A 12120-nucleotide genomic window follows, 5' to 3' on the forward strand; every position below is an offset into this window, starting at 1 on the left:
TTATGTCCACACTGCAACCGCCATGCTTGCAAGCAACTAATGAATTCAGAGAGCAAGACTGAATCATCTGAAAATCAGCATCAAAAATGCATCACCAATTCTTGGCAATTCTCGTAACCAAGCAGTCATCAAAATATTTAATAACTCATCAAAGATGTTTTTTCATCACACATAAGAATTTAAGTCCCTAAGAGGAAATTCTGATACATGATTCTGAGATTGTTTTTTTAGTAACAAGTGTATCTGTTTCCAAAATAAACATCTCAGACACTGAACAGTATGGGAAAGAACAGTTCCCGATGCAGTGGAAACTTTTCCCACTGAACACACACTCAGTGCTAAGCACCCAGTGGCTTTGCGCAGTGCAGAGGGATGCTTGGGGGAAAAGGCATCTACTCTTGACACTCACATACTCTAAGGATTTCCTTCTCAATGATGATGAACAAAATTTTCCTCTTCATCAGCCAGCACTCTTAACACTCTAACACATGACTTAGAGGGAGATTTATATTAAAACTTGCCCAAAAAGGGCAAAGCCACAGCTGCAACAGGACCATATTTGAAGTAACAACACCCCACCAGCTAGGAGCAACTTGTGAACAGCAAAAGCACAGCAGAGATTATAACAGAATAATAATGCACAACTGGAAGGTTAAATACACATAATTAAAATGTGGAGAAACCAGTGTGTCCTGTTTTTGATGTCTACATGTAAACAAAATGTGGCCATGGCCAAGTACTTCAATCAAGTCATCCATCCCTCTATAAAATGAAGGCTCTGAGTCATCTGAAAGCTTTCAGGCCACACTAGAACTCTACCCCTATAGGGCTTCTCACTCTGTCAAAAAAAAAGACTATTGCAGGGGCTTCCCTGGCAGTCCAGTGGTTAAGACTGAGCTGCCAATGCAAGGGGTGTGAGTCTGATCCCTGGTTGGGGAACTAAGATTCCACATGCTGTGTAGCAGGGCCAAAAAAAGAGACTACTGCCAAGTAGAGTCAGGCAGGATCCATTTGAGACTTAGAACTAAGGTCATGGGAAAAACCAAAGACTAGTACTTTTCCCCTTTTAATTCAGTAAGATGAAAATGCTTTGATTGTAATTCTGCCACTTACATAACTGCCCACTATTAATGACAATGTACTCAAATAGAGCTATAATTTCAATTAGAACAAAATGAAATGTTATCACTTTGCCATGCTAGATGAGAAATCCAGTTTGTAAAAGTGAAAATTCTGAATCCAAGAATAGGTTTTAATATTTGTGTTCCTGGAACTTTCCTTCTCTTGTATTAACTGATACGAGTAAAGTCTTCCTGGCACAATTTCTGAAGAAAGTAACATACTGGATGAGCAAGTAACACACTGACTGCTTACAAGTAAAAGGTGCTTTCTTTCTGTAAGTACCATCTCTCTGATCTTCTGGGACTCTGAAGAGCCTAACCAACAAGGCATGAGGCAACAGCTCTTCAGTCTCTCCTGTGACCCACTGATCACAAATTCTAAGTCTGCTGCCTGCCAAGTACAGACTCAAGAAGGCTTTGAGAGTCTATGGAACAGGGTCAGAGAGTCTTTGAAAGTTTCTTGGATAGAAGTAAAATTGCCCACGTAGAAAAATATAAAACACAGTTTTTCCTACCTCTTTGGATTCCTTTATGTAACAAGCTCCAGCCGTTCTTGTCCACCATGTCCACGTCAGCTTTGTGATTAACCAGCGTGGTGGCGATACTCTCCAGGCGTCGGGAAAGGGCTAGATCTAACGCAAGGTCTCCGTTATGATCCAGCTCATTCAGTTTCCCGGGGAGCTGCATAGAGAAATTCCTACATCAGCACACAGCCAGTAGAGAAGACAACTGACTCTCGGGCCTTGACTCTTCAATATCACCTCATACAATATCAGATTTTAGTCCTATAAATTACTATAGCTTACTCTCCAAATTCAACTGAATTCACAAACTTCTCTCGGGTCTCCTCAGGGCACACGCCTTTCTGGGAGCCCAGGACTAGCGGGGATCACAGAGCAGGTGCAAACACCATGGAAGATGACACAAGAGGGACACGCAGATGCTGCTGCAGGAATACAAGTACCAGGATGGAGGGTCAGACAGCCTGATGGGGCCCAGCTCACATCTTCATGAAAGACTGCTGCTTAGCTACCTAATTCCTCCCGGCAGTTTAAGGTCTCCCCCACTCTGGACACCCAGGATAAAACACATGACACAGCCACCTGTCTAGAGCAGCTCCATTTCCCCTAAGGCAGTGCAGTGAGCAGAAAACCATTCCCAAATATGTCCATGTCCTAATCCCTAGAATCCGTGACTATGTCACCTCACATAATGAAAGGCCCTCTGCAGATGTGATTAAGGTTAATGATTCTATAAGGGGGAAAGGACCCCAGACCTGCAAGGAGGGCCCGATTTATCTACTCACATGAGTCCCTAAAAGCGAAAGAGGGAAGCAGAAGAGTAGTTCAGACAGACGTGACATGAGAAAGACTGGATCCGACATGCTGGCTTTCAAGAGGGAGGAAAGGGCCCTGGGTGAAGGAGTGTGCTGGCCGCTGGAAGCTGAGAATGGCCCTGACTCAGCTCACAGCCAGGAGGAAAATGTGGACGCTGGTCCTATAGTCACCAGAATCTTCATTCTGCCAACAACCCAAGCAAGCAGGCTTCCCTAGAGCCACCAGAAAGGAACACAGCCTGCCAACAACTGGACTTCTAACCTGTAAAACCATAAGATAATAAATTTGCACTGCTCCAAGCCGCTGGGTTTGTGTTAAATTTCCCAAAAGCACTTATTTATTCACTTGGCTGCTCTGTGTCTTAGTTGTGGCACGCAGGATCTTCAGCTGTGGCGTGCAGACTCTTAGTTTAGCACGTGGGATCAATTCCCTGACCAGAGATCGAACCCAAGCCCCACTGGGAGCACAGAGTCTTAAGTCACTTGGCCAAAGGGGAAATTCCGGTTGGTGGTAATTTCATGTGTGTGTGTGTGTCTGTGTCTGTGTGTTTATTTATTTTTGTGGTAATTTCTAACAGTGGCAAAAGAAAAACTAAAACAGGTATTAGTACCTGAAAGTTAAATACTGCTGAAATGACTACCTAAAAGTGTGGAAGTGTCTTTGGAAGTGGGTGATGGGCAGAGGCTGGAAGAATGTTAAGAAGTATGAGAGGAAAAGCTCAGGTGGCTTCAAACAAACCACTAGTAGAAACATGTACATTAAAGACCAGGAATGGCTCAGAGGAAGTGAGAAGCATTACAGAGAAGAACAAGTGAAGTGCAGTTTGGGGAAAAGGCAGAGTACCTGTGAGTCCATTTCAATTAGATAAAGAAAGACCACATCTTCTCTCTCCACTTTGATAGCTTTATGTAATGGGTATTCGGTCTTAGACTTGATCATTTTGTATAACAACTGAGCACTCATGCTGCTGAAGTCCTCTTTCCGTAAGTCATCCTGCAGATTAAAAAGACAGTGAAAAGTGGAACAGATTCAACATATCAACAATAATGACAATGTACATTTCTCAGGAAGCACTTGGAAAGTGTCTGGCCCTACTATAACATTTCCCAACTCACTGAATTCTCACAAAAACCCCGAGGTAGGTACTCGTATTATCCCCATTCACAGATGATGAAAGTAAAGCAAAAAGAGGCTGATTAACTTGCCCAGGTTCACACAGAGAGTGAACAGCTGAGTGGGGGTCTGGAGCCAAGAGCCCACCCCATTCCCCGTCCCCCGCCCCCACTCCCGAGCGTGGATTCTTCACCACAGCACCGCCCGGCCTCCGGGTAAGATGGTAAAGCACGAGCAACACTGACACCCCACAGGACACAGCCACAAGGAGCCCTCTAGTGAGAGCAGACTCCTCCCCTTAGCCCCACAAAGACGCTAACAGAATTAATCAGAACTTCCACAATTATCGGTTTCTACTATTGCAGATTTCTAAATCCCTACCTATTTTAGCAGAAAGGTTCCTGTTTCAATTCTTCAAAATCCAGTTAAGACACTTTTTCTCATAGTGTCGTTGAATACCAAACAATTTGCAGAAACTAGGTTATAAAACAGCGCTAGCCATGATTTTCTTAAAAAATGCAAAACAGACAACCAAGAACTGCAAAACCTCTTCTTTATGATGAAAGCTACCTAAGGGAGCAGGTCTAATTTAACAATGCCCTCCAGACACTGAGAAGGCAGAGAAAGCCCGTAGCGGGCACCGCTGAGCACACAGGCCTGCTGGCCCCACAGCAGCACCTGCTTGTGAGGCTCAGCCACGGCTCCTGCAGATGGAGGACGAGGCAGGAGTGTGTCCCATCGTTCCAAGCCTGCTTCTTGGCCAGGCTATCTTCTGCCCTTCAACTCTGAAATCAGAACTAGGAGGCTTTTAGAGCCAAAAGCTCACAGATCATCTAATGCAACTACTTAGCCTTCAATTTTGTTATAAAAGGAAACAAGGGGCCAGAGGTAACTTTCTGTGGAACCAGGTCTCAAGCCCTGGTCTCCTGACTTCCAGCAAAGGTGCTTTTTTCCCCCCCACTCCTCAGCCTCACACTCACCCAGTGACTTGCAATAATTTCTGCACAGTAGTTCATCAATGTGCTGGCATTCAGCTCCTCCGCAGTCTGATAGAAGCGAATACAGTTCCTGACATTCACCAGAGACATCACACCCTTCTCACATCTACGAGAGAGTATCAGTGATCAACAGGATTGTTAGGATCAATATATTCATAAATGAACAAACCAAAGCAACAATCTGTATACTGGCTGGCTATGTCCAATAACACTAAAGTGTAAGGTTTAAGCAATGTAGCTATGAATAAACTGTAGCTGAGTTACTCTAAGTACCAGAATTTCATTATTGTATTGCTCATTCTGGTCAGAATCCAAATAATCTTTAAATAAACATGTTAAGCATAACACACCAAATGCCTTCAAAGTAACCACATGACACTCACTGATCATATACACAGGCGATTGTAATGTCAAACATGAAATGCATCAAATTCAGTCCTTCGATATTTAACTGTATGGGACATGCTTGCAATTCCCACTAGCACAACTCTATCACGCCACAAGTGTGGTTTAGAAATAGCTTCAAATATGAGGCTCCAAGCCTCAAAAGGAATACCTCCTTAAAAGTCTTCCCATGTGGTGATCTATGTGGTATGTGAATCGTAACTCAATAAAGCTGAGTTTAGAAAGCCCACTTTAAAAATCTATCATGTATAGAAACAACTGAGTTAAGAGACAAACTACAGAACACCAGGACAGAGAAGACCTGGCTACAACGGTGTCCCACAGAGCCTGGTAACCATAATAGTAACAACAAGATTCTGAGAATCATTAGTAAGAGAGCCCCAACTAGGTCAGGGAAGACAGGGTTGCACACAGGTCTCTGGGAGCACAAAGCAGGCACACATCCTAGACTACAAGAGGCAGAACAGGGAAGCCCCAAGTTTTCACTATACTGCTGCTGCTGCTGCTGCTAAGTCACTTCAGTTGTGTCCGACTCTGTGTGACCCCACAGACGGAAGCCCACCAGGCTCCCCCGACCCTAGGATTCCCAAAAACCTTGGTGAGCCTCCACAGCACCAGGCCTGGGAGGAAGGAGGCAGTGACACAGTCCTCCCACCTCTCTTGCCTGCCCCATCTCCCTACAAGTCAAGTTCACCTCCAAGGGCATCCAAGAGGCCTCATTTGGTCTCAACGAATACCCCAACACCCCCCTGCTGCTTCTGTCCCACAGTGCCCACAAAAACCAAGTTCTCATCATAAGGGAAGATAGTGATGGACACAAAGTGAATCATCAGGTAAGTAAGAAAGACCAAAGCTGAGGTCCACTGCATTTGAGGGGCCCAACTACACGGGCTCCCTTGTGCCCCCCTCTCCTCCTCTGTGAAATAAGGATAATGCTCTCTTTCAGAGGTCCAGAGGATCTGTGAGTGTTTTTCAAGATAAAGGAAAACCATGTACAATTTGCACAGTCTGAGGTACACAGTAGGTATGCTCGCTTCCTAGTTGAGGTCCTTCTCAAGGAAGACGCATAATTTAATAACTAATACAAAAGAGATTCAGTCCTACTATAAATAAGAATAATTGGCTAACAGATAACTCCTAACTTTAACAGGTGAGGTTTGAATACCAAGAGGACACGGGAAGACAGGGGAAGACGGGGGAAGAAAGGAGGAAAGTCACGGGGAAGAAAGGAGGAAAGTCACGAGAAAGACCTGAGAAGGAGGAGGAACAAATTTTCTAAACCTCACAAATGAGATTTCAGCCAGGAGCAAGAATAACCTTGCAGCCACTTCTCCACCTAGCAGTAAACGCACGCACCCATTTAATTCCAAGACCTGTGCTTATGTACTCTGTTTTTAAGCAACGTAGCTTGGTTAAGAAGCACCTCCCCCAGGGCACTTTTAAATCAAACTGGCACCATATCTAAGTAAGTCACTACAATAACGAGTAAGGATGCTCTACTTCTGAGCCTCTGCTGTCGGCACTCTAGTCTCCCCAAACTCTAGCATGCTGGCTGCAATGTCTGATGAAGTCATTCTGACCCCGGCTATGAAATCAGAGCATTCCAGGAGAAATGTCCTCTTTTCGGATACGTAAAACTTTTCCCACTTTTACACTGACAAATATCCTAACGTCTTAAAACATGGTGTGATCTCAGGGAGTACTGACTCATCTGCAGAGCATGTCACAAAGCATTTTTATAGACAAATGCTGAGTGTGAAAATGCTATTCTCTTCCTTACTACCATCAAGAGACACTGCACCAAGGCACTCAATGTTTCATGAGGACAGATGTTTTGTTACAACTGGCAGACACTTCATTTTCACTAAACTCTGGGATCCCCAGAGTGCCATTCACAATGTGGATAGCCTACAAATAGTCACTGGCATGACTTAAACAACTGAAGAACATGTAATCATATTTAAAAATTCAGATTCTCAGTTCACATCTTTTTGAAAAGCAGAAAGGCATACTAACTTTTCTCTAAAGGGATTTTTGTTGCTGTTAATACATGCTTTTCATTTTAGAGTATAAAAAAATACAGATGCACAAAACAGTACACCTAATTTTTAAAGACAAGCGTATGCTTAAGCGTCCTACAAACTCCTGTCCAGTTTTGTGTCATCTGTGCCTCTGAACATAAGGCATAAAAATTACCAAAAGGATAAACAATAAAAGGTTAACTGTGGTTAAATCACAGATAATTTACTTTTGTTATCTGTATAATTCTAAATTTCCTAAATACCACACACTGAACATGTAGCTAATAATCAGGAGAAAAAAAATTATTTAAACTGTCAGTTGTTAGCATACACTATTAATTATCTCTCATTTAAGAGTATTTTCCTGATAATGTTTACACCCAAAACTTCCTTTTCCCTTTTCATCAACCTGGTGACCGCATTCCCAAACCAAGATCCCTACATGATAAACATCAGCAACACCTGCTTCACATTTAACTGCACACACCCATGTGTCACAGCCCTTTCACTTCCTATTTCAAATGTGTAATTCCTTCTGCAAACAGCAGTGGGCACTCTGTGATTGTTCAAAATCCGACATTTGACTCCATGGCTGGGTCTCTTCCATCCCAGCCTTTAACAAAGCCTTGACAGATAAACTTAATACCCACATCCAATAACAAAACACTGAGCATCTGGTAATGTTGATAGTTATGAAGCCTAATCAGTTAATAAACAATAAACACTTTAATTAAAGAATCCATTACACAGATTACAGCTATCTAAACTACTCTGAACTGCAGGGCACTTTTATCAAAGTGATTCAATTTATAAGCAAGAAAATCAATCTGAGAAAGCTCAGGAAATCTTGGGGGGGGGTAGATATCAATCACATTCAATCTAATTAAAATCATGCTCTGATTTCACTCTGAGATGATTCAAAAACTCACCCAAAGAAAGACCTTTACATAAAGCTATCCTGGCTAACCTGATACTATATGTACCTACAAATTCTAGACCTGGTTTGGTTTTTAGGTTACTGGATTTAGGCATTAATATGGCCTCAAGCCCACATCAATCACAGATAATTAGGAGTAACCTGCGTACTGACTCATGTGGGGCACAGTGGGCCATCTCAGGGGACACAGCCAGCCTTAATGAAAACAGAACAAGCGGCTCTAGGTAGCCAGGTCTCTCTTGATTCTGCTGCTGTGGCTATTTAGTTGCTATGTCTTGTCTGACTCTTTGCGACCCCATGGACTGTAGCCCGCCAGGCTCATCTGTCCATGGGATTTCCCAGGCAAGAATACTGGAGTGGTTTGTCATTTCCTTCTCCAGGGGATCTTCTGGGCCCAAGGATCAAACCTGAGTCTCCTGCTTGGCAAGCGGATTCTCTACCACTGAACCACCTGGGAAGCCCCCTTGACACTGAGGGCAACACAACAGACGGAATGCTATCCCTCCACCCACCCAGAAGAAACACCATTCCTTCACATACACAGAACACAAAAGATCACTAAGTGATGGAAAAAGCACTCCTTCTAACAAGCTGACTTCCAAGGGCTAAGTCACCAACAAAAAAGAGTATTTCGTCTGCTATCACCTGGTGAACACTGTGTTCTCACTGTGTCTGTAGTTTATAAAGACCAAGCTGGGAGAGCAACAGAGAAGTGCAGTATAAAAAACATAGCAGGCTATCTCCTTGGAACCTAAAAAGCAGTAACAAATGAAGTGAGTGAGATCTCAGAAACACTATGAAATTTACTGAGACAGACTCTCATGTACTAATTTAGTCATTAATGTGTTTATAACAAGAGAATATGACCTTCTTCCAAGGTCAGAACTTCTTCCAAGCAGACAGAAAGTAGAAGTGAAAGGAAATGATATAGGAGGGAAAGTTGAGGGGTTGGACACTGGATTATTTCATATTCAGTTCATCAGTTCAACATCGATGTAATCGCAGGTAATAAATCAGTGAAAGAAGAGAGAAGACCCAAAAGCTTCAGCAAAATTTAGCTTACAAGACAACAAACAGCAAGGGAGACAAAATCCTCTCCCCACTATTGCCTTTAAAAGAACACCTTGCAAAAGTTATTTACATTAGCAGAAGCAGCTGTTTTCCCAGAGCTTGGCATAATTAAAGCTCAGCCACTACCATCTGAGGTGCTTGACTGTATCTGCTGTGACTTGCCTCTCCCTAAGGAGCTGTAGCTGAAACCGATTAGCTAGTTTCATCAGCTCAGTCAGGAATACATCGTCTTCTCTGAACTCCAACTCGTCCGTATAGATCCAGCGAAGCATTGTCATTGTCACCTCGGGGTTAGCATCTGGTTAAAGAAAGAAAGCATAAAAATTTTGAAGACAAAGCACAGATGACATAGTCAGGCCCTCCCAAGGACCCCTAAAAGCTAAGGCTACAAAGAAAATTGTGACCCAGCTCAAAGAAATATCACACAGCCATTAAAAAGGGTAATTAAGCATTCTGGGTACCATCTGACTCCAGAAAAGTGTTAAAAGTTTTGCAAGGGGCAGTACATGGGGGAAATGAACCTATTAAAGATGTCAAATAAGCTGAAGGAAAATATTTTAAATATATGACAGAGTTTACATTCTTTTTTCGGGCATCTGTACCACATCTGTACAGGCAAATCTTTCACTTCACTGCACTTTGCAGGTATTGTTTTTTCTCCACAAATTGAAGGGTTATGGCAACCGTGTGTTACAAAATGATGGTTAGAAATCTTTAGCCATTAAGTATTTTTAAATTAAGGTATGTACTATGTTTTTTCTAGACATAATGTTAATACACACTTAAGAGGCTACAATATAGTGTAAACGTAACATTCATATGTACTGAGAAAACAAAAAATTCACATGACACACTATTATGAGTTTTGCTCTTTACGGCCATGGACTGGAATTGAACCCAAAATCTCTCCGAGGTCTGTCCATATACCACAACTTGGTTCTTTCAGCCTTATGTGGGGAAGATAACTTATCCCTAACAATGAGGGCATCACAACACCACCACCGTCAAACATCTTCTCTGTGGTGGTTGCTTTATTTTAAAATTTCGCTTGATTTCCTTTAATAACCCTACCCAAACTGTCCAAACCAACAAACTGGTATGATGAATAAACCCAAATCTGAACAGTTTTTGAAAACAGTGTCTAAAAAAATGACATCAGCAGAGATGCCCTGTAACCCTCAAAATTTCATATAAATATCTGAATAAAAATCTTCAAATAAGATTCAAGCGATCACCAAACTTTCCCACTCCTGCCTTGATTCGTCCCTTAATCTCCAAACAATAAACTGAGAAGTGATCCACTCTGAGTCTCACACTAAGCAGTGGGCAAAGAACAATGAACCAGAAGGAGGTTAGGTGCTTCTGTGTCAGTCAGTTCATTCACTCAGTCGTGTCTGACGCTGTGACCCCATGGACTGCAGCACGCCAGGCCTCCCTGTCCATCACCAACTCCCAGAGCTTACTCAAATTCATGTCCATTGAGTCAGTGATGCCATCCAACCATCTCATCCTGTCATCCCCTTTTCCTCCCGCCTTCAATCCTTCCCGGCATCAGGGTCTTTTCCAGTGAGTCAGTTCTGCACATTAGGTGGCCAGAGTATTGGAGTTTCAGCTTCAGCATCAGTCCTTCCAATGAATATTCAGGACTGATTTCCTTTAGGACGGACTGGTTGGATCTCCTTGCAGTCCAAGGGACTCTCAAGAGTCTTCTCCAGCACCACAGTTCAAAAGCATCAATTCTTCGGCACTCACCTTTCTTCACAGGCCAACTCTCACATCCATACATGACCACGGGAAAAACCATAGCCTTGACTAGACGGACCTTGGTTGGCAAAGTAATGTCTCTGCTTTTTAATATGCTGTCTAGGCTGATCATAGCTTTCCTTCCAAGGAGCAAGCGTCTTTTAATTTCATGGCTGCAGTCACAATCTGCAGTGATTTTGGAACCCAAAAAATAAAGTCTGTCACTGTTTTCCTTGTTTCCCCATCTCTTTGCCATGAAATGATGGGTCCGGATGCCATGATCCTAGTTTTCTGAATGTTGAGTTTTAAGCCAACTTTTTCACTCTCCTCTTTCACTTTCATCAAGAGGCTCTTTAGTTCTTCTTCACTTTCTGCCATAAGGGTGGTGTCATCTGCATATCTGAGGTGATTGATATTCCTCCCAGCAATCTTGATTTCAGTTTGTGCTTCAACCAGTCCAGCATTTCGTATGATGTATTCTGCATGTAAGTTAAATAAGCATGGTGACAATATACAGCCTTGACGTACTCCTTTCCCGATTTGGAACCAGTCTGTTGTTCCATGTCCAGTTCTGACTGTTGCTTCCTGACCTGCATACATATATCTCAGGAGGCAGGTTAGGTGGTCTGGTACCTACCTCTTGAAGAATTTTCCACAGTTTGTTGTCATCCACACAGTCAAAGGCTTTGGCACAGTCAATAAAGCAGAAGTAAATGTTTTTCTGGAACTCTCTTGCTTTTTCCATGATCCAGTGGATGTTGGCAATTTGATCTCTGGTGCCTCTGCCTCTTCTAAACCCAGCTTGAACATCTGGAAGTCCACGGTTCACGTACTGTTGAAGCCTGGCTTGGAGAATTTTGAGCATGACTTTGCTAGAGTGTAAGATGAGTGCGATTGTGCGGTAGTTTGAACATTCTTTGCCATTGCCTTTCTTTGGGATTGGAATGAAAATTGACCTTTTTTCCAGTCTTGTGGCCACTGCTGAGTTTTCCAAATTTGCTGGCATATTGAGTGCAGCACTTTCACAGCATCATCTTTTAGGATTTGAAATAGCTCAACTGGAATTCCATCACCTCCACTAGCTTTGTTCGTACTGATGCTTCCTCAGGCCCACTTGACTTTGCATTCCAGGATGTCTGGCTCTAGGTGAGTGATCACAACATCGTGGTTATCGGGGTCATGAGGATATTTGTTGTACAGTTCTTCTGTGTATTCCTGTACCTCTTCTTATTATCTTCTGCTTCTGTTAGGTCTATACCATTCCTGTTCGTTATTGTGCCCATCTGTGCTTGTGTGTATCTTTTGGAAAATGACGGCAGTCTACCTGCCTCCCATCTATTAAGAAAGTGGCCACAAATGTCAGATGACCCAATA

The 12120-nt window shown here is 42.9% G+C and overlaps 1 protein-coding gene across 3 annotated transcripts in view; it reads right to left on the reverse strand.

Annotated features, from left to right (window-relative positions):
• Positions 1–12120, reverse strand: part of ANKFY1 (ankyrin repeat and FYVE domain containing 1) — a 71508-nt gene that overhangs the window by 30002 nt on the left and 29386 nt on the right. For 2 of the 3 annotated variants that reach the window (XM_055403979.2, XM_088828798.1), the window contains exons 4-7: positions 9166–9301; positions 4552–4675; positions 3302–3451; positions 1637–1802 (exon numbers count right to left, since the gene is read on the reverse strand). In XM_055403979.2, the coding sequence (XP_055259954.2) occupies positions 1637–1802; positions 3302–3451; positions 4552–4675; positions 9166–9301 (576 nt within the window). Of the gene's footprint in view, positions 1–1636; positions 1803–3301; positions 3452–4551; positions 4676–9073; positions 9302–12120 lie in introns of those variants that run through there. The other variant, XM_088828799.1, reaches the window with a different exon arrangement.

Source organism: Moschus berezovskii, chromosome 20 (genome assembly GCF_049115385.1).
Source record: "Moschus berezovskii isolate FMDL1 chromosome 20, NW_MosBer_1.0, whole genome shotgun sequence".
NCBI lineage: Eukaryota > Metazoa > Chordata > Mammalia > Artiodactyla > Moschidae > Moschus > Moschus berezovskii.